The sequence below is a fragment of the Chionomys nivalis genome, chromosome 3 (genome assembly GCF_950005125.1).
Source record: "Chionomys nivalis chromosome 3, mChiNiv1.1, whole genome shotgun sequence".
Lineage (NCBI taxonomy): Eukaryota > Metazoa > Chordata > Mammalia > Rodentia > Cricetidae > Chionomys > Chionomys nivalis.
The window spans coordinates 61,989,096-62,014,223 of record NC_080088.1 but is presented as its reverse complement, the minus strand read 5'-3'; the positions used below and the strand labels follow the sequence as shown (position 1 = coordinate 62,014,223).

At 41.5% G+C, this 25,128-nt stretch overlaps 1 protein-coding gene across 2 annotated transcripts; it reads left to right on the top strand.

The window, feature by feature from the left end:
- Positions 1-214: 214 nt before the first annotated feature.
- On the top strand, positions 215-22,253 carry Tfrc (transferrin receptor). Of its 2 annotated transcripts, none has more exons than XM_057764802.1 (19): positions 215-319; positions 5,153-5,211; positions 5,882-6,083; positions 6,413-6,611; positions 7,311-7,460; positions 7,654-7,756; positions 8,942-9,055; positions 9,411-9,509; positions 9,968-10,107; positions 11,012-11,169; positions 12,158-12,277; positions 13,465-13,550; positions 13,659-13,722; positions 14,830-14,897; positions 15,682-15,740; positions 15,873-15,954; positions 16,528-16,749; positions 18,390-18,530; positions 19,587-22,253. In XM_057764802.1, exons 2-19 carry the CDS (start codon positions 5,176-5,178, stop codon positions 19,827-19,829), a joined length of 2,286 nt encoding a protein of 761 aa, XP_057620785.1. In that variant the 5' UTR covers positions 215-319; positions 5,153-5,175; the 3' UTR covers positions 19,830-22,253. The 2 variants fall into 2 exon arrangements, with proteins under 2 accessions (XP_057620785.1, XP_057620784.1); XM_057764801.1 differs by lacking the exon at positions 215-319 and adding an exon at positions 802-840.
- The last annotated feature ends 2,875 nt before the right edge of the window (positions 22,254-25,128 follow it).

Below are 25,128 nucleotides of genomic sequence, written 5' to 3'. Positions count from 1 at the left end.
ACCCGCCAGCTCGGGCTCCCCGGCGGGGGAGGGGTGCAGCGGAGAACGGTCTAGCCAATCGCGGACGCCCTCCCGACACCTGCCGCCTTGGCGCCTTTTCTCTTGAACGCCGCGCACGTCCAAGCTGCGCGCGCATCGCGCCTCCAGCGGTCTTGGAAAGGGGCACCTCAGAAGGTGTACGTGCGGCAGGAAGTGACGTAAGCCAGAGTGCCGGTAGGGGGCGGGGCCGGGCTATAAGCTTCGGCGAGGAGCCCGCGGTCGCTGCAGAAGGCGTGCGGACCGCGACCGGCGATCTCGGCCACTGCGGAGGAGCCTCAGAGTGAGTGACGCGCCTGTCAGAGCCCCGGAGCCTCGTGCTCCTCGCGTGGCGGGCGGACTGGGGCGAGAGGTCGGGGCCGGCGGGCGGGGAGGCTGCGGGGAGCTGCGGAGCCGGGGCTTGCAGGTGCAGCGGGGTGGGTGCGGTGCCGCCGTATCCTGAGTCCTCCGGCTCGGCGCTGCAGGCCGGTCGTAGGCCGCGGGTTCGAGAGTGAAAGGGCCACCGCGTTGCAGCGCAGCCTCGTTCCGCTGGGAACACGTGGTGGCTGCTCCAGGAAGTCGCCCCAGGGAACGGCTGTCGGGGTACGTGGGTGACCTTGGGGCTCCTCGCAGGCGGGCGTCGACAGCTGAAAAGGACAAAGCTGTTCTCTATTCGGTCGTTAGTGTCCTGGGCACCTAGAGAGGTTCCAAGAACCGCACATTGGAGCTGCGGCACCACCAGGGTCTTTCTTGCCAGGCTCTCCGCCTCTTGGCCGTGCGTGTGGAATCTCATTTTCCAGGGCAGAATAGATATGAACATTGCAGGTAATACTAAGAATGTCGCTAGCAGTCCTCAAGCTATGGAAATAAGATATTTTTGTAAGAGCTATTTAGAAATAACTGTAGAAAAGTCAGCGTGCTCACAGTGTTGGACAGCTCTAAAATAGTGAATGAGGGTAAGAAAATTGTTTTTGCAGAGTCGTCGGTTAATATACTTTGTCCCGTGCTTAAAATGAAATGATCTTACAACATTATCCAGTGGACTGGATTTCTTTGCTTTTTTCTTTTTTTAAAGTATGAGAATTTAAATGGGAAACAATCGTGTTACAGAAATTCTCGGCTACCTGATATCTTTAGAATATTAAATGACTAATGCAGTTGGCTCCGAGCTGTGAAATATGACCTCTTTGACAAAAGACATTTACGCTGATTCAGGGCTTTATCTACGAAGAAAATGGAATTTAGCCAGTGTGGGTCCTTTTTTTTTGATTCGGGATTATGCTAAAACTCTGCTTTATACAGGAATCCGATATCATACTTTATCATATTTTTTCAAAGGGTTATATGCTTTAAGGGAATGTTGTCAAGGAATGGTGGGTTGAACCTAGTCTGTTGATTATGGGTAGAGATCAAGTCTAGCTAACTCCTCCCCAAGGCTAGGCAATGTGCTTATCTGTAATGGAGCAAGGTTAACCTTGAATTAAACAACGGCAGAAGTTATTGAAAATGAACCTCTGGCTTTGTGGGACTGTGGAGTTCCTTCTCTCCCAGAGTGCAACACAAAATGAACTTGATTGACCCGCCAAGTGGTTCTGACCTTTGGGTTGCTAGCTTTATTTCCTCGATTGCCTTTTCATTTCAAGTCCATAGAGACTTTTCTAGTGAAAGTCACCACTTGAACTCAAGGGATGGTAGCCTGGAGCTCAGAGATACACCTACTCCTGCTGTAGAGTGTTTAAAAGTGATTAAAGGCCTATGCCACCACACCCAGGAAAGCTGGGCTCTTAACCAAGACCTTAACGTGTGAGCATGGTGACACACACCTTTGATCCCAGCATTAGGGCAAGGCAGGTGGATTGTTGAGTTTGAGGTCAGCTAGGCTGAAGAGTAAGAACCTGTTTAAAGACAAAAAGCTGAAACGAGCCATCTCTTGACAAGTAATTCTAAGTATTTATAACTTTGACTAGTGTTTTTTTGTTTTTTAAATATCAACAGAAAAGACTGGGTAAAGTCAGGGACTTGTGCTGTCTAATTTTGAAGATAGTGGACACTGAACTTAAAAGGGAAGGAAGATCTGGCTCAGGTCCTTAGAGGAACTTCCTTTTATGTGAGCACAAAGGTTTTGAAAGGGATTTAATCTAATGAAGTATGCTTGTGAGAACCCTAACCCTAACCTTGAGTTACTACCTATGGATACGTGAAATAATATTTTGGTATCTCACTCTGCCTTTGCCCCACCCCACCCAACCTCCCTGTATTAATTACAGAGCCGTGGTTATAAAATGGCTGAAAGTAGATTTCAAGGTAATCAATTGTGTGTCGGTTTGGTTTGTGATTAGTCTGGCTTAATATGTTCGCTTATCTACCATTTCACAGCCCAAAGTTAAGGTCATGGATCAAAACATGTAAAACCTTATTTTTAAATCATTGGAATTAAATGGCTTTCCCAATCTTTGTGAAAAAAGATGTCTAAATAATGTGAGAAAATTAAGATTAACTTTCTCTTGCCAAAGATTGTTGGCATTGGTGACATCTTGGAATAATAAGCCAAATGAAAATTGTTTTGCTAATTTAAGAGTGGCCCTTCCGCAGCTACCAGCTTTGAGGGGGAATGGTGTTTTCGCTGGTATATTTCTCTGCCATGCTTGCAGAATGTAGATTCAGTGCTTTAGCTTGGAAGAAAATGCAAAAGAAGTTCTTAGAAAGCTGTTTCTGGGCACGGGTGCTCTGCTCTCAGGAGGCAGAGGCAGGCGAGTCTACAGAGTGAGTCCTGGACAGCCAGGGCTCTTCAGAGAGAAAAACTGCCTCCAAAAACATGAACAAATAAATAAATAAAAAGCTATGCTGGTGTGAGATTTTAAGTGAGTGACTGAAGTTTTCCGTATGAAACTTAAGAACTAACTGGGTTTATCTTCCCTGAGGTCTGCACTTCATGGCTGTTTTGAAATTACTCTGGTGTTCACAAATGCAGGTTTAGTGATGAGGGTAAATGGGAATTTCCCAAGGTAATTTTTTCTGGCTTTTTAAAGGCAGGGTTTCTATCTAGTATTGGGATTAAAGGCTATGAATTTTTTTTATTTTTATTTATTTTTTGTTAAATTTTGGTTCTGGCCAGGTGGTGGTGGTGGACACCTCTAATCCCAGCACTTGGGAGGCAGAGGCAGGTGGATCTCTGAGTTCGAGGCCAGCCTGGTCTACAAGAGCTAGTTCCAGGACAGCCAAAGCTACAGAGAAAGCTTGTTTCAAAAACAAACAAAAAAAAAAATTTGGTTCTGTAGATTAAATAAAAATAACACATTTCTTGGGAAAAATATGTACTTGGGTTATAATACAAAGCCAAATTTAGTCGTTGATACCACCAGTCTATTTTCTTCAAACTCAAAATGTTCGGTCTTATTTAGGTCATTTATTTAATTAAATGTGTTATCACATTAATGGTGAGCAGTAGAGGACTTAGCATGGATAAAGTGTCCTTTCTTGGTTGGATCTCCAGAATTTCAAAGCTAAATAAATGCCAACTCAAGACTAGACTAGAGGAAAAAAAAGACTAGACTAGAGTAATTTAGGGTAGCTATTTTACACAAGCGTTAAAGTGTAAGCTGTTTTTCCTAGAAAAAGATGATTGAAATTGACTCAGGGTGGGGCCTTCTCGTTCTGGCTCCAGCAATTGGGTTTGTTGGTGCAGTGTAGTGATAAACTTAGTAACAGAAGGGGCAAGAGATTGTGCTTCTGAGAACATGTATGAGATCACTTGCATGTGGTCTAATCATCAAAGCATGGGGATTCAAGGATCCCCATGAACAGACTCGATTAGGCTGGACTCAAACTCAGGAGATCCAAGTGCTGGGATTAAAGGAATGCACCATCACCAACCTCCCAATACACAGCCAGCGTGGTTTTTTGTTCTTTTGATACAGGGTCTTACTTTATAGCTCAGGCTGGCCTTGAACTCACCATCCTCCATCCTTCCAAGTGCTGTGATTATAGCCTGTGTTACCAGACCTGACTATTAGAGAATAAAAGTCTTGACTTGATTCTCCTAGTTTTTGTGTTTTTTGATTTTTTTTTTTTTCAGGTGGTAGTTTGTCTTTGAATTAGTTCCTTTGGATACCAAGTTAATAAGCATTTATCTGGGCACGGTACACACCTGCAGTCCCAGCATGTGGGAGGCAGACAAGCAGAATGAATGGTCATGAGTTTAAGGACAGTTTAGGTGACTTGGTAAAATTGAAAGGGGTTGCCACCTCTTTTTTTTTTTTTGTTTTTGTTTGTTTTTTTGGGGGGGGGTTACTTAAACATCACTTAATAGTGATGGTATTCTAACTAGTGTTTTATCCTATATTTTGGGGGTTTTGTTTGTTTGGTTGGTTTTTCTGTGTGTGTTTCAAGACAAGATTTCTCTGTGTAGCCCTGGCTGGCTGCTCAAACTCAGAATTGTCTCTGTCTCCTGAAAGCTGCTGGAATTGAATGTGTGCACGTTACCTGGTTGATATAACTCTTAATTCTTAAGTTCTTCAATTTTTAATCTAAGAACAGTGATTTAATACATTATCACACTCCCGGAATCTAATAACATTATTCATAAGATTTCTTTTTTTTTTTTTTTTTTTTTTTTTTTGGTTTTTCGAGACAGGGTTTCTCTGTAGCTTTGGAACCTTTCCTGGAACTAGCTCTGTAGACCAGGCTGGTCTCGAACTCACAAAGATCCGCCTGCCTCTGCCTCCCAAGTGCTGGGATTAAAGGCGTGCGCCACCACCGCCCGGCTTTCATAAGATTTCTTATTTGTCCCAGTCCTATCCTTTCTAGCTTTTCCTCTGCTGTCCACTTCAGTGCAGCATCAGGCAAGGCTTACATTAAATAGGTTGTCGGTAATTATAAACACTTCAGTTAATGTCTGGGAAGCAGGTGACGTGGTTGTCCTTGTAATCTCAGTTCTGAGAAGTTGATGCAGTAGGACCCCAATTAAAGGCCAGCTAGAACTCCATAGTGAGATTCTAATTCAATAAACACAAAGCTTTTCAAGAAAGGTGATGGTATATCTAGGATCAAGGTTGATATATTATAATTAACATAGAACGGAAGGCCTTCATTAATCTGATGCAGTGAGCTCTATCGCATTTCTCTGTTCTCATGTTAGGTGCTTCCTTGTGGCGGCTCGGAATGATGGATCAAGCCAGATCAGCAATCTCTAACTTGGTAAGATTTCCATCCATCTGTAAAAATGCAGTAGAGGAACATGACTTCACTCAGTGTACAGAAAAGAACACCCCAAATTCCCACCAGGCATTCCTTTATCTGACCAGTAGTCTTGAGGAATAACAGATCCCATATAAGAAAGGCATGCTCTGGTTTCACGTGTTTGAGACAGGGTCTCGCTGTGTCCTAGGTTGTCCTTGAACTCAGTCTTCCTTTGTGCTGAGAATAAAGACAGGTATCATAAAACCCATATATGAAGATGTTCAGTTTCAATTAAGATTACCTAGGAAAATACCCTAAGAATAGGGTGGCGTTGGCTGCTTGGGAGTTACGTAGCTGCGTGGAACTGAAATGTGTGCCAGTAGTTTCGGCTGCACTGGAGGTTGAGTCGAGGACTGCTTGGCCTCCAAGTTCTGGGCCAGTCTGAGTAACGTGGTGAGAACCCCATCTCTTTTTTTAAAAAAATTAATTTAAAAAGGTTATAACAAACTAGAAACCCTGGGAAAATCTGTTGGCTAGTCTTCATCTGCCAATGATGGAACTGGGCACAGAGAAGGGTATGTTGGAAAGCTTCCCTCCTTATGTATGTCATACATAGTATATTATGACCAAACTTTGTAATTCATTCATACTTTTTGTATCACTTTCTTTCCTTTTCAAAAAATACCAGTTTGGTGGGGAACCATTGTCGTACACCCGCTTTAGCCTGGCTCGGCAAGTAGATGGAGACAACAGTCATGTGGAGATGAAACTGGCTATGGATGAAGAGGAGAATGCGGACAATAACATGAAGGCCGGTGTCAGGAAACCCAGAAGGTTTAATGGAAGACTCTGCTTTGGGACAGTTGCAGTAGTCATCTTTTTCTTGATGGGTAAGAATATATTTTAAGAAATTCAAAAAGGCCTTATTTCAGGCTAGGAGATACTTTGTATATTTTTTTAGTTACGGATGTTATATTAGGAATATACACAGGCTATTTAGAACGGTTCCAGGGATAGCTTCTAGTACAAACAACAAGGTGTTCACCCATGTCTTGAACAGGTCACTGTATAAAATAATGGCTATTGTAGTAATTTAAAATTCCATAAAACCGAGACTCAGGTGGTTCTTTTAGACCCTTAGAATTTAATTAGAAGGTGTTGTTTTCAGTGATAAGTTAGAACCTAAGTCTGAATTTAGCTCTACAACTTCTGTCTTTAGGATTTATGATTGGCTACCTGGGCTATTGTAAACGGGTAGAACAGAAAGACTGTGTGAAACTGGCAGAAACGGAGACTGGCTATTCAGAAAACTCTGAAATAGAACAAGACATTCCTAAATCTGCTCGCTTGTATTGGGCAGACGTCAAAAAGCTGTTGTCAGAGAAACTGGACGCCATAGAGTTCACTGACACCATCAGGTAAACAAAACAAAACAACAAAGCAGGAAGTGCTATGACCACAGCCATCTCTAGCCTCTTTAAAAATGTCCTTGATTTGTATCTATCTGTATGTGTGCGGGCGCAGTACAGTACCTCGTGTGTTCATTGATACTGCAAGCTGTTTGACTTGCTTCTCCAGGTCTGCAAGAAAAGTTAGGCTGGGGCTTTTTTGTTGTTGTTGTTTTTTCGAGACAGGGTTTCTCTGTGGCTTTGGAGCCTGTCCTGGAACTAGCTCTGTAGACCAGGCTGGTCTCGAACTCACAGAGATCCGCCTGCCTCTGCCTCCCAAGTGCTGGGATTAAAGGCGTGCGCCACCATCGCCCGGCAGTAGGCTGGGGGTTTTAAGGGGATCTTCATGGTAATTTTTGTTTTTAAAACAAGCTTGAAGGAATATGTTGTTAAGGCATTGGTACATTTTCTCTCTGTAATGGTTTAATCCAGCAGTTTTGAATCATAGTTCATTTATCTTGAATGTGAAGGATAATGTTTTTAAAACAATTTGCTTGATCCTTATTTATTTAAAGTAGATATTTTAATGCAGACATTTATTAGTTGGCTGGTGGTGGTGCATGCTTTTAGTCTCAGCACTTGTAAGGCAGAAGCAGGCTGATCTCTGAGTTCCAGGACAGCTACATAGAAATCCCACCTGAAAAACAAAACTAAAGACTTTCCTTACAGGCAGCTGAGCCAGACCCCATACATCCCTCGGGAGGCTGGATCTCAAAAAGATGAAGATCTTGCCTACTACATTGAAAATCAGTTCCGTGACTTTAAACTCAGCAAAGTCTGGCGAGATGAACATTATGTGAAGATTCAGGTGAAAGGCAGGTATGTTGAAATACAGTAGCTTATTATAACTGCTTTCAGATATCTTTAGTAGATCAGACTTTTAGAATGAAAGACGAAGTTAGGATTTAGACATCAATTTCCTTAAGCCAATCAATGCAAATCAAATACTATGTGTACTAAAGCTCTTGAATTTTTCTTCAAGAATTGCTAAAACTTTTTTATTATATTTTAGTGTTGCTCAAAACTCAGTGACCATAATAAATACAAATGGTGGCGTGTACCTGCTGGAGAATCCTGAGGGTTATGTGGCGTACAGTAAGGCTGCAGAAGTTACTGTAAGTACATGTGACTGTTTGCTGGTCTCTAAGGAAACTAGATGTCCTAATCTACAACCTCCATTACCATAGATAAATTCCAAGGACCTTAAATCTGGTGCAGTGTCCCTTTAATACAGTTCCTTATTTTGTGGCATCCCCCATTCGTAAAATTGTTTTGTTACTTCATAACTGTAATTTTGCTACCGTTATGAAGTGTAATGTAAATATCTATTTCTAATGGTCACCTCTACCTACAGGGAGAACTACTGTCCTAACTCTTGCTCAGCCTGTTCCCATTGCATGGCTCTTATTCATGTGCACACATTCAAGCCAGCTCCCACCTAACTAAAGAAAGACCTTGTTAAATCTTTTCCATCAGTCATAAATCAAGGAAATGGTCCACAGACATGCCTGCAAGGAAGATTTCCCCAGTTCAGTCTCTTCTTTCAGATGACTGTCAAGCTGAAAAACTGAAGAGCTCAGTTACCTTGGATACCTTAGGTTGTCTATTGACCTCCAAACACACACAATTTATTCCTATATTTTCAACTGTCTGAGATTCTGGTGTGGAAACATTATGTAATTGATGCTTCCGTGCCTTACCTATCTGTTTCTGATTATCCTGGTGTCTTTACCCTAGACATAGCTGAAGCAGTGTAAAGGCAGAACAAAGTCTAAAGCATAAGGCTAGAAATGTTGAGTTTTTACTTCTAATAATGCTATTTAGGTTTTGCTTTAAGCCGTCAGTTTGGGCTGGGCGGTGGTGGCATATGCCTTTAATTCCAGCACTTGGGAGGCAGAGACAAGAGAGTCTCTGTGAGTTCAAGCACAGCCTGGTCTGTACACTGAGTTCCAGGACAGGCTCCAAAGCTGCAAACAAACCATGTCTCAGGGGGGAAAAAAGAAAGAAAAGAAAAACCTGTCAGTTGGGAATTTGATTTCTGTCCCCTTTTTGTTTTTAATTTCTTTCTCTTTTTGTTTTTTTGTTTGTTTGGTGTTTTTGAAGCAGGGCTCCTCTGTAGCCCTGACTGCCCTGGAACTCTGTACACAGCTGGCCTCAAGTTTAGACCTCCGCTTGCATTTGCCTCCTGAGTGCTGAAATTAATGCACACCCTCGCTTGATTTCTTATCTTAGGATTTGTCTGTCAGATTATACTGATATTGATACATTGATCCTCACTATACCTAATGTCTTTATTTTAGGGTAAACTGGTCCATGCTAATTTTGGCACTAAAAAGGACTTTGAAGGTTTAAATTATGCTGTGAATGGATCTTTAGTGATTGTTAGAGCAGGGGGAATCACTTTTGCAGAAAAGGTAAGTATGGGTTTTAAATATACTGATCTTGCTATTCTTGTGGATTATTTCCCCCTTCCATTTCATCCCTTCAAACCTACCTATATGCCTTTCCATGTTCTTTATTCATGGCCTTTTATATAAATGTGTGTGTGTGTGTGTGTGTGTGTGTGTACCTAAATAGAGAAATACAGCTTACTCAGTCAGTATAATTGCTGTATGTACGTTTGCAGCTGACTGTTTAACATTGTATTACTGTGCTCTTCCCTGGTGAAGATTCCTCTCTAATAGCTTGCCTTTTAGCATAAATTCTAGTATGTGTGATTTTCATTTTGTATGAGCAGACTTTCATGTCCCACTTTTCTCTGTTTCTTAGGTTGCGAATGCCCAGAGCTTTAATGCGATTGGTGTCCTGATCTACATGGACCAGACTAAGTTCCCCGTTGTGGAGGCAGACCTCCCACTGTTTGGACATGTGAGTTGTCCCTGCATTGCATTTGCTGTGCTTTCTTAGATCCTCTCTGGAGACTTAGCAGGAAGAAGATAATTACTGAATATGTTATTAATAGTTCCTCAAATTGTAAATTTTTTTTAAAATATTTATTTATTATGTATATAATATTCTGTCTGTGTGTATGCCTTCAGGCCAGAAGAGGGCGCCAGACCTCTTTACAGATGGTTGTGAGCCACCATGTGGTTGCTGGGAATTGAACTCAGGACCTTTGGAAGAGCAGGCAATGCTCTTAACCACTGATCCATCTCTCCAGCCCCCTGTAAAATTTTTTTGATGCAGTATTTTTATACATTCTATAAAAATTCTTAGACTTTGAGGCTTTTGGTCAATAAATAGTTTGGGCTCTAACCTCAGACCATATCTGAGCCTTACAGGCAACTTGAGTAAGTGGATAGAACTAATTATTCTCTGTTCACTAGGCTCATCTAGGAACTGGTGACCCATATACACCTGGCTTTCCATCTTTCAACCATACTCAGTTTCCACCATCTCAATCATCAGGATTGCCTGGTATCCCTGTTCAGACGATCTCAAGAGAGGCTGCAGAAAAGCTGTTTCAGTAAGTGCATCTGAAAACTCAGTATGGTGAGGTTATAATTATGCAAGAATGCTAATAGCCCAAGTTGGTTAAATAAACCTAAAAAGAGTTGGCTATAAAAAGTTTACATTTGGAAGTTTGGGGATAGTTAACTATTATTGTGTATAGATGAAAAACAATTTCTTTAGTAAAGTGATCTTGATAAGGAACTCAGTTACTGTAGAAAATATGTTGGATCCTGTTGGACCTGACATCTAAATCCATGTGTAGCCATTCTGAATGTTCATTTGCTGCATACAATTATTCTAGTGAGTTTCCAGCTGCTTTATGGTAATACTTCTGGTTGTCCTCTCTAAAAATAGGTGTGCCTGGTGGTACACACTTTTAATCACACCACTCAAGGTGCAGAAGCAAGGGATTGCTGAGGTCAAGGCCAGCCAAATTTATATAGCAAGTTCCAGGCCAACCAGGACTCGACAAAATCCTTTCTCCAAGAATCATTACACTTTATCTTGACTTGGTAGACTTGTTACTTAAACCCATTTTCAAACTCTTGCTTATTGTATAACACGTTATGATAACCCCTCTATTCTTGTATCTTCAATTTAGTTGGAAAACTAAAATACATTTTAGTGAATAGAGTGGTCACAGATAAGCATTTTATTTATGTAAGTCAGACATGTACAGAACCTGTAATAAATGACATTGGCTAGGTACAGAGCCTTAAAATCAGCATCTGAGTATTTTGTAAGAATACAAAATACCTTTGTTAGTGGAAGGGTTGGATCCACCTTGGCATTTATTTTTAATGCAAAGTAACCATAGCTGTGTCCTTTAATGTAGAACCTTTCTGGACAAATTGCAGATTTCTAAATCAGAGAAAGAATCACTGACTCAAAATGCTAGTCCTTTTTTCTGTTTCTAGAAACATGGAAGGAAACTGTCCTACTAGTTGGAACATAGATTCTTCGTGTAAGCTGAAATTGTCACAGGATAAAAATGTGAAACTCAGTGTAAACAACGTACTGAAAGAAGCAAGAATACTTAACATCTTTGGAGTTATTAAAGGTTTTGAGGAACCAGGTACAGACCCTGCCTTGATCTTGGTGTTTTGCTTACTCTAGGTGCCTAGTGAAGGAAGGGGGCAAAAGAAAAAAAAAGAAAAAAGCTTGACTTGCTTTTATGAAGTACTAACTCTTGTTTGCCCTAAAGGGAATTTTGCATATATGTGTTTGTGTACTTATACCTATATGACCATGTATGCATACGCAGAGGGCCAGAGTTCAGCATCAGGTAACTTCCTCTGTGGATGTATGAGTGCCACACGGACGTCAGTGGACAGATTGCAGGAGTCGTATCTTTGTCGGTTCTGGGGATTGAGCTCACAGGGACTGAACTCAGGCTTGGCAGCAAACAGTTTTCTACTGTGCTGTCTTCCCCACTAGAGCTAATTATTTAGAATTAAAAGCATTGGAAGATAACAAAGCCTTGTGATATCATATTATTAAAACTAACCATTAATGGATAGGAGCTCTGCTTTATAAGTAAGCAATGTTTTCCTTTTTTCAGAAGAGTAATTTTTTTAAGGAATTGTGTACATGATCTATATCATGTATTTTGAACTCTGATCTGAAACTATCCAGTTCTGCCCATGTAGCATAAAAGCAGCGTAACTAGATTAGTGAACACGGTATAGTCTCTGGGGTAGACTGCATAAACAGTCACTTATTGAATAAGGGAAGTTCTTGGATTTTGGTTGTTAAGTGGCTGATGTGACTAAAGAGTAGTAGTAATTGTCCTGTAAGTTTTAATCCCCGGAATCCTAAGTCATGTGACATTAGGCTTTTATCCTTCGTACTTAGCATACTTATTTTAGATTTCATTAATAGAACCAGTTTGAAATTAAACAAAAACCACACACACAAAGCTGAACATGGTAGCACACCTATAATCCCAGTGCTAGAATGCGGGGGTGGGAGAATCATCAAAATTGGATGCCAGTCTGTGCTACTTGGTGAGGCCTTGTCTCAGAATAAAACAGTATAATTGTTTCCTTTTTCTGTCTTTTTAGACCGTTACATTGTAGTAGGCGCCCAGAGAGATGCCTGGGGTCCTGGTGCTGCAAAGTCCAGTGTGGGAACAGGCCTTCTGTTGAAACTTGCTCAAGTATTCTCAGATATGGTTTCAAGAGGTACAGTAGAAAAGTTTTGACCTTAAAATATTATGAGCTTCCCTGGGCAGTGGTGGTGCACACCTTTAATGCCAAAACTTGGGAGGCAGAGGCAGGAGGATCTGAGTTCAAGGCCAGCCTAGTCTAGTACAAGAGCTAGTTCCAGGATAGGCTCCAAAGACAGAGAAACCTTGCCCAAAAACTAACTAAATAAATGTGAGTTCCATGTCATTCTGCATTTAATCGCTGACTTTAGCCTGTGATCCAGACATGTTCAGGGTTGCATTATGTTTAGGGTGGTGCATACGACCGTAGACATCTTACGTTCTCCTACGGCAGTTTTCACTGACTCTTTATTTTAAATATTTCTCCAGGAAGTATCTTCCTTCATTGAACTAGCAATCATCTAGTTCTTTGAAATTGAAAAGTATTTAGTATAAGCCTTGATACTTAGTATTTAGTATAAGCTGTATTTAGTACTTATATTAGTATTTAGTATAAGCCATAATTCTTAGTCCAACATATACAGAAAAATAAACTAAATCTAACATGACTCATAAGGCGTTTACTTGAAAATAACCCATACCTTTATATAATGTGCTAAGGTTAACATCTTCATAATTCTACTTGTGATAGACATTCTCTTGTGTTGTGATACCTTTCTACACAGGCTTACAAGCAAGTATCTTACATTCTTAATTGAGGTCTAAAGTGGCGCTTTTATAGAGACTATATTAATAGGGTAGTTGGCAGACTGTGGAACATGGACTGCCTAAGGAGTTGTCACTTTTTGAAACTTACAGGTATAGTCTGGTGTGATGCCATCATAGTTCCAGTTAATTGGGAGCCTAAAGCAGGGGGTCACTTGTGAATTTAAAGTGAACAAGGTAGATAATCTGAGAATAAGGTAAATAATTCATATTTTAAGTGATTTGCTTCTAAGCAGATTGTCCTCAAAGAGGATACACACACATAACTCAACCCTGCAACTCAGAAACTTCAGAGGTTAAGGGACTAAAGACAAAGGGAGTAACCACTAATAATTTGCCATGCCATGTACTCAAAATGGTATAAAGTTGTTATCCTACAAAGATTATTTTTTTAAGATTTTTGTCCTTAATTGTGTTTTTAAATCTTGAATTTATCTTTAGTTACCCACCTGCCTGTAACCGCTCAAAAGGTGAACCTAAGTTTTTGTCCATTTCCAGGTGGGTTTAAACCCAGCAGAAGCATTATCTTCGCCAGCTGGAGTGCAGGAGACTTCGGAGCTGTTGGTGCCACCGAGTGGCTAGAGGTATTCCATAAGTAGTGGATCCTTACAGTAGCTATCTGTGATAGGTTAATGCTTATTAATGTGTACATAATGGGTATGAGTATATTAACATTGTCACTTCTCTTCTAGGGATACCTTTCATCTCTGCATTTAAAAGCTTTCACTTATATTAATCTGGATAAAGTTGTCCTCGGTAAGCATCTGTTCCTAGTTTTTTGGGTTTTTTTTTTATTGTGTATATTGTATTCTGCCTACATGTGTGCCTGCAGTCCAGAAGAGGGCACCAGATCTCATTATAGATAGTTGTAAGCCTTTAGACGAGCAGGCGGTGCTCTTAACCACTGAGCCATCTCCCCCACCCCCTTTTTCTAGTTTTTAGTTGGGTAAACTGCTTAGGGAACAGCAGACATGAGACAGTTTTTATGTGGAGTTCTGTTGGTCTTGGAACTCACTCTGTAGACCAGGCTGGGCTCGAACTCAGAGCTCCTCCTGCCTCTACCTGCTGAGTGCTGGGATTAAAGGCTTATACCACCACACCTGGGTTTTTGTTTTTAATTTAATTTTGGAGAGAGTGTGGATTTATTTTGTATTTGCGTGTGTGTGGACATCTAAGATAATTGACAGTTTGTTCTCTCCACCATGTGGGTCTCTGAAAACTCAGGTTTTCAGGCTTGGCCACAAATATCTTTATCCATTGAGCTATCTGTTAGGCCATACTGTCTCAGAAAATGGATGGGGATTCAATAAAAGTGTTAAGGTTAAGGCTATTTAAAATGCAGGTGTAAGTCAGGCATGGTGGTGCACGCCTTTAATTCCAGCACTCAGGAGGCAGAGGCAGGTGGATCTTCGAGTTTGAGGCCAACTGGGTCTATAAGGCGAGTTCCAGCAATTCAAACTACAGAGAAACCCTGTCTCAAAAACAAAAAAAAACTACTTATTGAGACTATCCTGAGATACGACTTCATAGTAGAGCATAAGGTACTGGGGTCAGACCCCGGTGCTGCCAAACAGAAAAAGAATCTCTTAACTTTACTTGACTCGTAAGTTTGTTTTGTTTTTGAGACAGAATTTCTTTGTGTAGCCCTGGCTGTCCTGGAACTCACTCTGTAGACCAGGCTGGCCTCAAAGATCTTCCTGCCTCTGCATCGTGAGTGTGCTGGGATTGGTATATGCTGCTACACTGACTCCTAACCTAAATTTCTACTATACTAATAGTTATTGTATAGGTCTTGTCCTTTAGAATTCTATCTGAAAATTGCTTGTGTAGACAGAGGAAAATATTAAAGTAATTTTTTTATAGGCACTAGCAACTTCAAGGTTTCTGCCAGCCCTCTATTATATACACTTATTGGGAAGACAATGCAGGACGTGAGTATACCTAGTTACAAAATTTTGTGACTTTTTATTAATTAAAAAAAAAGAAACCAAAAACATGATCAATAGCCAGTGATGGGAATTGCAAGTAAATTCTAAAGCAGTATTAATTAGTCATATTCTTGGCTTATTGATCCTCAGTCTACTGAATTGAGAGATGGAGTATATGAAAGATTCTCTGAATACATCTTTAGGATTATTGCCTTCAGGCCTGAACTGTTGTAGGCACTCATAAGAGATTCTAAGTCAGAATTCTAAGGAAGATTCAGAAGTACTTGAGAAATACCAGAGATAGTACCTACTGGGGAAGGGCAATTTGTCAGTTTTGAGTGAGGAAAGAATACATTGAAGAGAATATTTGCAGAGTAGTGGATCTCTGGTGCAATTGAAGAGAATGTTGGAGTGATTAAGGATGGAGTTAAGCAACTAATAGAGATTGGCTTTCCCCTATTGGATGTGTGGGTCGATTTAGGCTCCCAGACAAGATAGTATGCAAGCTGGTTAGCCTGGTATCCTAACATGTGCTACAGAGAAGTGAGCAGGAAGAAGGCATGTTTATGTAGGTTAGAGAGGGTTTAAAAAGTAGTTTATGCAGCCTAGAAGATGTAGTTAAGGACCATCACAAGAAAGAAAGCAGAAATTCGGGTGTTCAGGAGAGAATCTACCCTTCCTAAGGGACTGGTAGTGTAGCCTGGCAGGAGAACAGATTTTAAGTATTTGTAGAGGAAAGAAGTGTACAGAAAAATTAGGTTTTAATGGACTATTTCTCCTTTTACAGGTAAAGCATCCACTTGATGGGAGATCTCTATATCGAGACACCAATTGGATCAGCAAAGTGTAAGTTGAGAGAAGTAGATGGAGCTCTAAGCCACCCTACCCTGTAGGTGGAGCTTGGGTATCAGGGAAGTGGGTGTTGCCTGGTAGGTGTCCATTTCGGTATACTAAAGATGGCCCTTATTCTCCTCGCAGTGAGAAATTTTCCCTTGACAACGCTGCTCTCCCTTTCCTTGCGTATTCTGGGATCCCAGCAGTTTCTTTCTGGTTTTGTGAGGTAAGACTGAAGAACTTAACAGCATTTTCAGTAGATCCTGTAATAACTGAAACCAAATTTCTCATTATTTAAAATATTAATGTTATTCAACCTTGTAATTATTTTAGATACCTATTGAAAGTATTCTAGGTGTTGAGAAATGTTCTCTTAGCAACAACCAAACAAGTATAAGGTAAATATAAGACAGTGTTGAACTGATCACATTGTCTTCGTAAGAGCCAGTGAGAAGGCACTGAAGACCAACCAAGCAGAAAAACAAAATTATTAGCTACCAGTGGAGGCCAGAACCCAAGTGAACTTGAATCATTTTGGAAAGTCTAGGGATTAATGAAACACCTGATCTGGAGATTGACATGACTGGGATTTCTTTTACTCTTTTAAGAAACACAATTATTTTGTTTGTCGCATGTTTGGCCTGGTGTATATGGGGTCAGGACAACTGAGTTCTTGTTACCATTGGGTTCTGGGAATAGAACCTGAGAATGAGTCCATGCTCTGACTGATGGTAAACCTAGAGGGTAAGGCCTCCACTCTTAGCCCTCACCAGTACAAAGACCTTTCTTCCTCTTCTAGAATGAGGACTATCCTTACTTGGGCACTCCTTTGGATACTTATGAAAAATTGATTACGAAAATTCCTCAACTGAACAAAATGGTTCGTGCAGCAGCAGAAGTGGCCGGTCAGTTCATTATTAAACTCACCCATGAAATTGAACTGAACCTGGATTATGATATGTATAACAACAAAATACTGTCATTTGTGAAGGATCTGAACCAGTTCAGAGCAGATATCAAGGTAAGCTACTGTTATTTTTTAACTGGCTTATATTTTACTCTAATTTAGACCTTTACCCCTCTTGCTACTTCTACAGCTTCTGGTAACTCATTTGAGTGTGCGTGCCGTGCATGCAATTTTCTTATAGCTCATGCTGGCCTTGAACTTGGGATAATCCTCTGCCTCAACCTTCAGGTCTTGGAAAAACAGTCCAGCAACTTTTTGCTTTTCCTCTAGCATAGATTATAGTAACGCTTCCTCAGGACCGCCAGCCCACAAAAATGACATGGAGACCTTTTTTCTTTTTCTTTTTTTGGTGTGTGTGTGGGGGGTGTTTGGTTTTTTGAGACGGGGTTTCTCTGGCTTAGGAGCCTGTCCCGGAACTCCCTCTGTAGACCAGGCTGGCCTCAGTCCACTTGCTTCTGCCCCCTGAGTGCTGGGACTAAAGGCATAGGCCACTACTGCCTGGTTTACCTTGTATCCAGTTTAGTACACCCCTCATGGTACGCCTAGCTTCATCTTCTCTAACTTCTCTCTCTGCTCAGAAGTTCTGCTTAGCTATTGGCCAATCAGCTTTATTAGTATGGGTGTTTTGGCCCCATGTATGTGCAGAACTTTCATGTGGGGTGGAACTGGCTTTTCAGATTATGCTGAGCCACCCTATGGGTGCTGGGAATGGAACCCAGGTCTGCTGGAACAGCAGTCAGTGCTCTTAAACTGCGTCATCTCCCCCATTCAGCTTTTTATTCAACAGATCACAAAAGCACATCTTCACGGTGTACAGAAGATTACTCCACAACAGTAGATTCCATTATAGTACTTGACTAGATAAACTTTTTGGTTTTATGGACAGTGTCTCTTTGTACAGCTTGGCTGGCCTGGTTCTCACTGCTGACTAGACTGGCCTCGGGGATGCCTGCTTCTGCCTCTCCCAGGACTAGGGGTCAAACCCCTTCAAAACAATGACTGAATCTTAATTATGATGGCTTTCTTGAAATAAGCTGTTCAGAAAATGGAATTTACCAAATCAAAGTGTTAGAAGTTCCCCTTGTAGGGAAATGAAACTGGAAACTTTTTCTTAATTATTTTGAATTTCTTATTAGTTTCTTTATGAGGCTAGGAATATATAATTGAAACCAGGTGTTGGTGGCGCGCACCTTTAATCCCAGCACTTGGGAGGCAGAGATAGGCAGATTTCTGAGTTTGAGGCCAGTCTGGTCTACAGAGCAAGTTCCAGGACAGGCTCCAAAGCTACACAGAAAAACCCTGTCTCAAAACCCACCCTCCCAAAAAATAGATAATTGAATTAGCTTGTCTGGCTTAGAGATTAATTTATTGCTGTAGTTTATAGGGCCTCAGATTTCAAGGTGCTGAAGTATAGTGTTTGGGATCTTAAATTTACATGAATCGCTTCTTTTATAATTAATAATTGTCAAGCCTAATTGGGAAGATACATACAGTAACATCTTTAGAAATACAATTTCTGCAGTGGGTGAGATGGCTCATGTCTAATTCCAGTACTCGTGAAGCTGAGGTAGGAAGATTGCCTGGGGCTGTAGGGTCCGCCAGAGCAACCGTAGTGAGAGCTGGCTATTGAATATATGACCCCTGCCTTTAAAGAAGTATAACATCTAATGAACAATTTGACTTGTCTTTGACAGGCGATGGGTTTGAGTCTACAGTGGCTGTATTCTGCTCGTGGAGACTTCTTCCGTGCTACATCTAGACTAACGACTGATTTCCATAATGCTGAGAAAACAAACAGATTTTTCATGAGGGAGATCAATGACCGTATTATGAAAGTAAGTGTGCTCTTAGGAAAGAAGGAACTAAATTAAGTAGTTTTAGTTAGCAATGCTCTAAAAGTGGGGAGCACTGGGGGCCTAGCATCCTTAGTTGCTTTAGAATTGAACACAAATTTTAAATTATAAGATGATCAAAATCAAACCTAGAAATATAAGAGACATTTATCTTGTTTTATGCTTCAGAAACATCTAGGAACAGCAGAGCTCAGTGGTAATGAGTTTTATGTGCATGTTTTGCTTACTTGTGCATATATGTACAGCTGCATGGGCCTGGTATTGGAGAAGGCTAGAAGATGTTGCTAATAACCATGGAACTGGAGTTAGAGAGTTTGAAGCTACCATGTGGACTGAGGTCCTATAAGAGCAGCAAGTGCTCTTAACCCTCTAACCACTGAGCCATCTCTGCAGTCCAACCCTAGCAATTTTTCAGGTGAAATCTTTAATGAGTGTTGACCATGAGTAGAGCCTTACTAAGTATCCTAGTCAGTTTCAGAGAATGGATGTGTTACAAGACTTATGTGAATTAGGAATTAGGCTGGGCATAGTGGTGTATTGTTACAGTCTTAGCACTGAGGCATACATAATAAATTCCAGGTCAAGTATAACTATAATGTGAGACATTGTCTCAAACAACCTCCCCAAAAACAAAGGGACACCTCAGCAGGTAAAAGCAATTACTTTGCAAGCTTAGTTACCTAAGGTAGATCCTGAGAACTGTAAAGATCTCAGCAACTGTGACAGAGCTGACCCCACTGTGTGGCATGCATACGCAGGCATACAACACACACAGGGTCCCACTGTCGTTCTAGCTGTCGTGAAACTCACTCTAGACCACACAGTCCTGAGGTCCATCCTTTGCCTCCCAAGGCAGGTGGTTAGTGTGCCCTGCCTGGCTACATTAAATTTTTTAATTAAAAAAAAACCTCCATTCAAAATTGTCGTCAGACTTAGAAGGCAGTGATGTAGCTGAGATCCCAATAGTCTCATCCAGAGGGAGTTAGCGTTTGAAAGGAGAATGAGTCACAAGTCACAGCTGTTTTGTCTCTTTTCTAGGTGGAATATCACTTCCTGTCACCCTACGTGTCTCCCAGAGAGTCTCCTTTCCGACACATCTTCTGGGGCTCTGGCTCTCACACTCTCTCAGCTTTAGTGGAGAACTTGAAGCTTCGTCAGAGAAATATTAGTGCTTTTAATGAAACACTCTTCAGAAACCAGTTGGCCCTAGCTACATGGACTATTCAGGGAGCTGCAAATGCCCTCTCTGGTGACATTTGGGATATTGACAATGAATTTTAAGTGTAACATAAATAAGAACAGGGTAGTCTGTTTCTAGACATGTACTGGTTGTGCTAAATTTTCATTAGAGCTCAAATCTAATGTTACAATTCTACCCAATCATCTTGATACTAAATATCTTTAGGCAGCAGCTTTTAGTGCAGGGTTTGACCTACACTTGAAGTTACTACAGTGGATAACCCTTGATGTTCATGATATCGCCTCAGATTATCTTTAGAATTTTGAGTCCTTTGTAATAACTTCCAGTTTGTGTCATGGCCATGAAAATGGGAACCAGTTGTGAGAACATTGCCTTCTTCAGTCCTGAGGGTATTGGCTAGTATCTCTGGAGCTGGGAGGACAATGGATGTTGAGGGTCATTGTGGTAGCTGGGAGTGTTTGCTCCCCGCCTTCATCTGATCCTTATTGGGATTCTCCAGATAAGCTATGTGCTCTTGGGATTAGCTGGTTTCTGTTCCCTAAACTAGACAGTTACTTTCAAAAGAGGTAGGACTGCTTCTGCCAGCGGGGTTGACATAGGTCCTGCTGATAAAAGGAAGTTTGTCCGCTTACTGCAGGCATAGGCCTTACTGGTTAACCAGGAGCCAAAGATGTCATGTTCTCTCCACTGACATCTGCCCAGTAGTCTTTAGTTCTTTGTTTTTCTCAACATTTTCTAAAAAGGAACAAGTTTTAGACTCAGTTTGTCACACTTTAAAGAACACACTGCCAAATTTTGGCCAAAGTGTTAGTCTTTGGGGGAAACTCTATCATTTTGGCACTGAGATATTTATTTATTTATCAGTGACAGAGTTCACTATAAATAGTGTTTTTTTTTTTTTATAGAAGATAATTATCGGAAGCAGTGCCTTCCATAATTATGACAGTTATACTGTCGTTTTCTGTTAATAAAGCAGCATCTGCTAATAGGACCCAACAGATACTGGAAGTTTTGCACTAACATTAGGTCAGCACTTGCAGGTTTAGGAGAAAGTCACAAGCAACAGGTTAAGACCTAGAAGAGAATTGAAAGTAACAAGGGATTCATCATAATCCAGTTAGACTTTTACTATCCAGAAAAAGATAGTTCTCCTAGGTGCAGTGAGTTGTGGTCAAATTAAAAGATAAATGCCATTTAAAGGACTTACATCTGCAAAATTTTACAGCTCAGTTTATTCAAGATGTAACTCAAATTCAATTTTGCAAAATTTCCAGTACCTTTGTCACAAACTTATCTCACATTATCGGGAGCAGTGTCTTCCATAATGTATAAAGAACAAGGTAGTTTTTGCCTACCACAGTGTCTATATCGGAGACAGTGATCTCCATATGTTACACTAAGGGTGTACGTAATTATCGGGAACAGTGTTTCCCATAATTTTCTTCATGCAATGACATCTTCAAAGCTTGAAGATCGTTAGTATCTAACATGAATTCTCAACTTGTAACTCCTTAGTTTTAGTTGCAGAAACATTTGTGGTCATTGAACATTTGGTGGGAAATTCAACTGCTATACAATAAAATCACTACTTCAAGATTTTTTTTTTTTTTTTTTTTTCAATTTAATGTGGGTGTTTTGTTATCTCTGGTTTCTCAAGGTTTTCTGTCTTAGGGAGTAGAAGCATACATTTGTAATGTTTGCTGGTGATATATGGATGTAACTATCTCCCTTTATTTGCATGTTAATTCCTAAACATCGTTGAAGCAAATTTGAGTCCACTTTTGGTTTAAAGTAAGGGAATTTCGGAAGGTAGGGAGTAGGAATTAAAGGGTGTTGGGAAACAAAGCTTGCAAAAGGATCTTAATGTACCTGTCTGTCACTATGACGACTAAATTATGTAGATGAGAACAAGATTTAAGGTCACATTGACAAGGACTAGTTAGCCATCTGCATCTGATCAGATCAACTTTGCAAAGCTGCCCCTTGAGTCACTAGGGTCTCAAGGTTCTTGGCACCACTCACCCAAGTTACATTGCAGGTTTTTTACAGCCTCGCCAATCTCCTTTAATCTTCACAGTGTTTTTCTTGTAGTGATATTTGAGAATCATACGTAATCGTAATGGGATTTCAAGGCACATGAAGGGCATGGGTTTTGCCATGGTCTCTTTAATAAAAATAGCATTTACCATGATAAGGGTTGTTTCTAACCAAAGCAGTACATTGGTGAGGTGTAATCTTGAGTAAATGTTATCTGATGAGTAATGGCCTGTTACTCATCAGGTTATTTCTGGTTAAAACAGTAGATTTTGGTAAGAATAGAGTGAGCTTTGTCATGATTCACTGCTTTAGGATTTGCATGACCTTTACTGTGTTAGCTTTTGAATGTCCTTTGAAGTATGGGCTTGCCAACCTACGCTCAGCCATTTTTGTAGACACCGTTATAAATGTATGCAGCCGGTGTGTAACAATGTGAAGATTCTTTACCTGACTTAATAAAGTGCTTGGACATACCGAGTTGTCAGACTCTTTCATGACTGCCATATCCCTCCCCACTGTCAGCCTCACACCAGGGTTACACAGCATGATCACCCAAAGACCAGTTACATTATTGCTCTTTTGGTAGACACTCTGATTTAGTTCCTTGTCTTTAGTGTATTTAGGAAGATTCCAGAGCAACAAAGATTAGTTACAAGTACCTACGACTCCAGCCCTAGAGATCTGTTGCTCTGATGGCCTCCACAGGTACTGAGTACCTATGCATAGGCATATATGCAGGTAATATACATAAGATAGAAAAGTGTTCTAAGTCTATTCCATTAAAAACTTCAGCTCCATTCCTAAAGTGCTAAATTTTCACCACATTCTTAACTGCCATTGAGGCAATCTCATAAGGAAGAGAGGTGTGGTAGGAGCATAAGGTGATAATACTTCCTGTTAAGTGGAGGCCATTTAGGAGATGGTGGTGCATGCCTTTAATCCCAGTACTTGGGAGGCAGAGGCAGATGGATTTCCAAGTTTGTAGCCAGCCTGGTCTACAGAGTGAGTTCTAGGACAGCCGTGGCTACTCAGAGAAACCCTGTCTCAAAAAATGAGGGCTGGAGAGATGGCTCAGTGGTTAAGAGCACTGCCTGCTTATCCAAAGGTGCGGAGTTCAATTCCCAGCAACCACGTGGTGGCTCACAACCATCTGTTGAGTCTGGAGAGATGGCTCAGTGGTTAAGGGCACTTGTTGCTCTTGCAGAGGACCTGGGCTTGATTCCCAGCTCACAACCATCCATAACTTCAATTCCAGGGGATCAAATGCCTTCTAATCTTCGTAGGCAGCCAGACACATATGTGGTACTCAGATACGTGAAGGCAAAACACTCAGTTTACCACTGTATTTGTGGCATGAACCTGGGAGAAGGGTGCCTAACTAAAAGTGAGGTGGACTAAAGTCTCATGCAATTGTCAGTTGAACATCAGGCAGTGTATACTCTGAGGGTAGGAAGAACCCCCGGAGTGAGGTGTGCAATCACAAGGTCAAGCCACAAGTGGAAAAACATGTTTTTCGATAGAGACACATGACTAACAACCGACATAGACTCACCCCTTTCTGCTATACCTAGGAGGAGCACGAAAAAACACATTCCAAGACCAATTCTGTGTTCTGAAGACACCGAGGTCACAAGACCTGATGATTCCTTAGAGTTTCCTCACAAGTGCTCAGAATTCTCACAGGAGTCCATTCCTGGACTGTGTTCTGACAACTCATTAGCATAGAATAAACCTTTAAAAATTCTAAAAGAATATTTCTTGCTTTAAGCCTAGATTCAGTTTGTCTTTTTAAGGTGCCTTTATGGGGCAGGACTGAGGGTGTCCCTTAGTCGTTAGAGTGCTCACCTGACCTGTATAAAGTCCTGGGATCCAGCCCCAGTGATTCATGGCGTGTGAGGGCACGCCCAGCACTCCGGAGTTGGAGGTCAGAGGTTCAGAAGTTCAAGGTCATCCTCCACCACCAAGAGTTTAGCTGGCCTCGAAAAGACGACCTAGAAGGAAAGCCAAACCTGGCTCAGCGCAGCCTCTGAGGTGCCTCATGAGTGTTGCTTCTTCTTGACCATAAGTTGGGGTTCTCTAGAATCACAGAATTTAAGGGATGAATCTTACTATGTATATTTTTAAAGGGGATTCGTTGGAATGCTGTATGGGTTACAACTCAGCTAATCCAACAGTGGCTAGTTGTGAACAGAAAGTCCAGGAATCTAGCAGCTGCTCAGTCCCACGAGACTGGATGTCTCAGCTGGTCTTCTGCACATGCTGGAACCCTGAAGAAGTGGCTCCAGTGCCAGGAAAGGAACGGATGTGCCGGCAAGGGTGAGCATGCAAAGGGCGAAGGTTCCCTCCTTCTGTGTCCTTGTATAGACTTCCAACAGAAGGTGTGGCCCGTATTCCAGCTGTGTCTTCCTGCCTCAAGACCCAGATCAAAGTGTGTGTCTTTCTAGCTCCAAGGTCCAGACTAGAAGTGGATTCACTCACTTCAAACCAAGCAGAAAATCTCTCTCACGTGTTCCTGAGATTTCTGGATTGTAGTTCATTTCAGATGTAGTCAAGTTGAAACTAAGAATAACCATTATGACAAGCATAGGGAATATCTTTGCAAACTCCTTCAAGGGCCATTTGGCTACTGCAGAAATATAACAGCCTGTACAGACGGAAGCTGGCTAAAACAGTGACCACCATTCCGTCCCTGGAGGCCACTAACACAAATGTCATCTTCACTGTGTGGGATGCAGGTGACCACAGGACACGGGCCAGCCAATGTGGCACCACTACTTCCAGAACACTCCAGGTTGACAGTAATGGCAGAGGGTGTGTGAAAGAGATCCACGAGAAACTCATGAGAATGCTGGTCAAGGGGCTGAGAGCTGGCTCAGAGGCTACGAGCACTGGCCGCTCCTGGGTTCGGTTCCCAGCAACAATATGGTGGCTCACAGCCATCTAGGATGATCTGGTGTCCTCTCCTGGCGTGCAGGCATACATGCAGACATAACACTGTATACATAGTAAATCTTTTAAACAACAACAACAAAAAAAAAACCCAACAACAACAAAAAGAAAAAACAAAACAAAACAAAAAGAAAAGAGAATGCTGGGAAGGATGGGCTCTACGATGCTGTTCCCCTGGTGTTTGCCAACACGCAGGACCACAATGCCAAGAATGTAGCCAAAATCTCGAGCTGGGGTTGCACTCTTTGCACCACAGGGACAGGCACATTCAGGCCACCTGTGCCACCAGTATGACTGGGCTTTATAAAGGACTAGACCAGCTGTCTAATCAGCTCAAGATTGATCCAGTCCGCCACTCCCTCCTCATGCCCTCCTCTCTGTCTTCCACTTTCC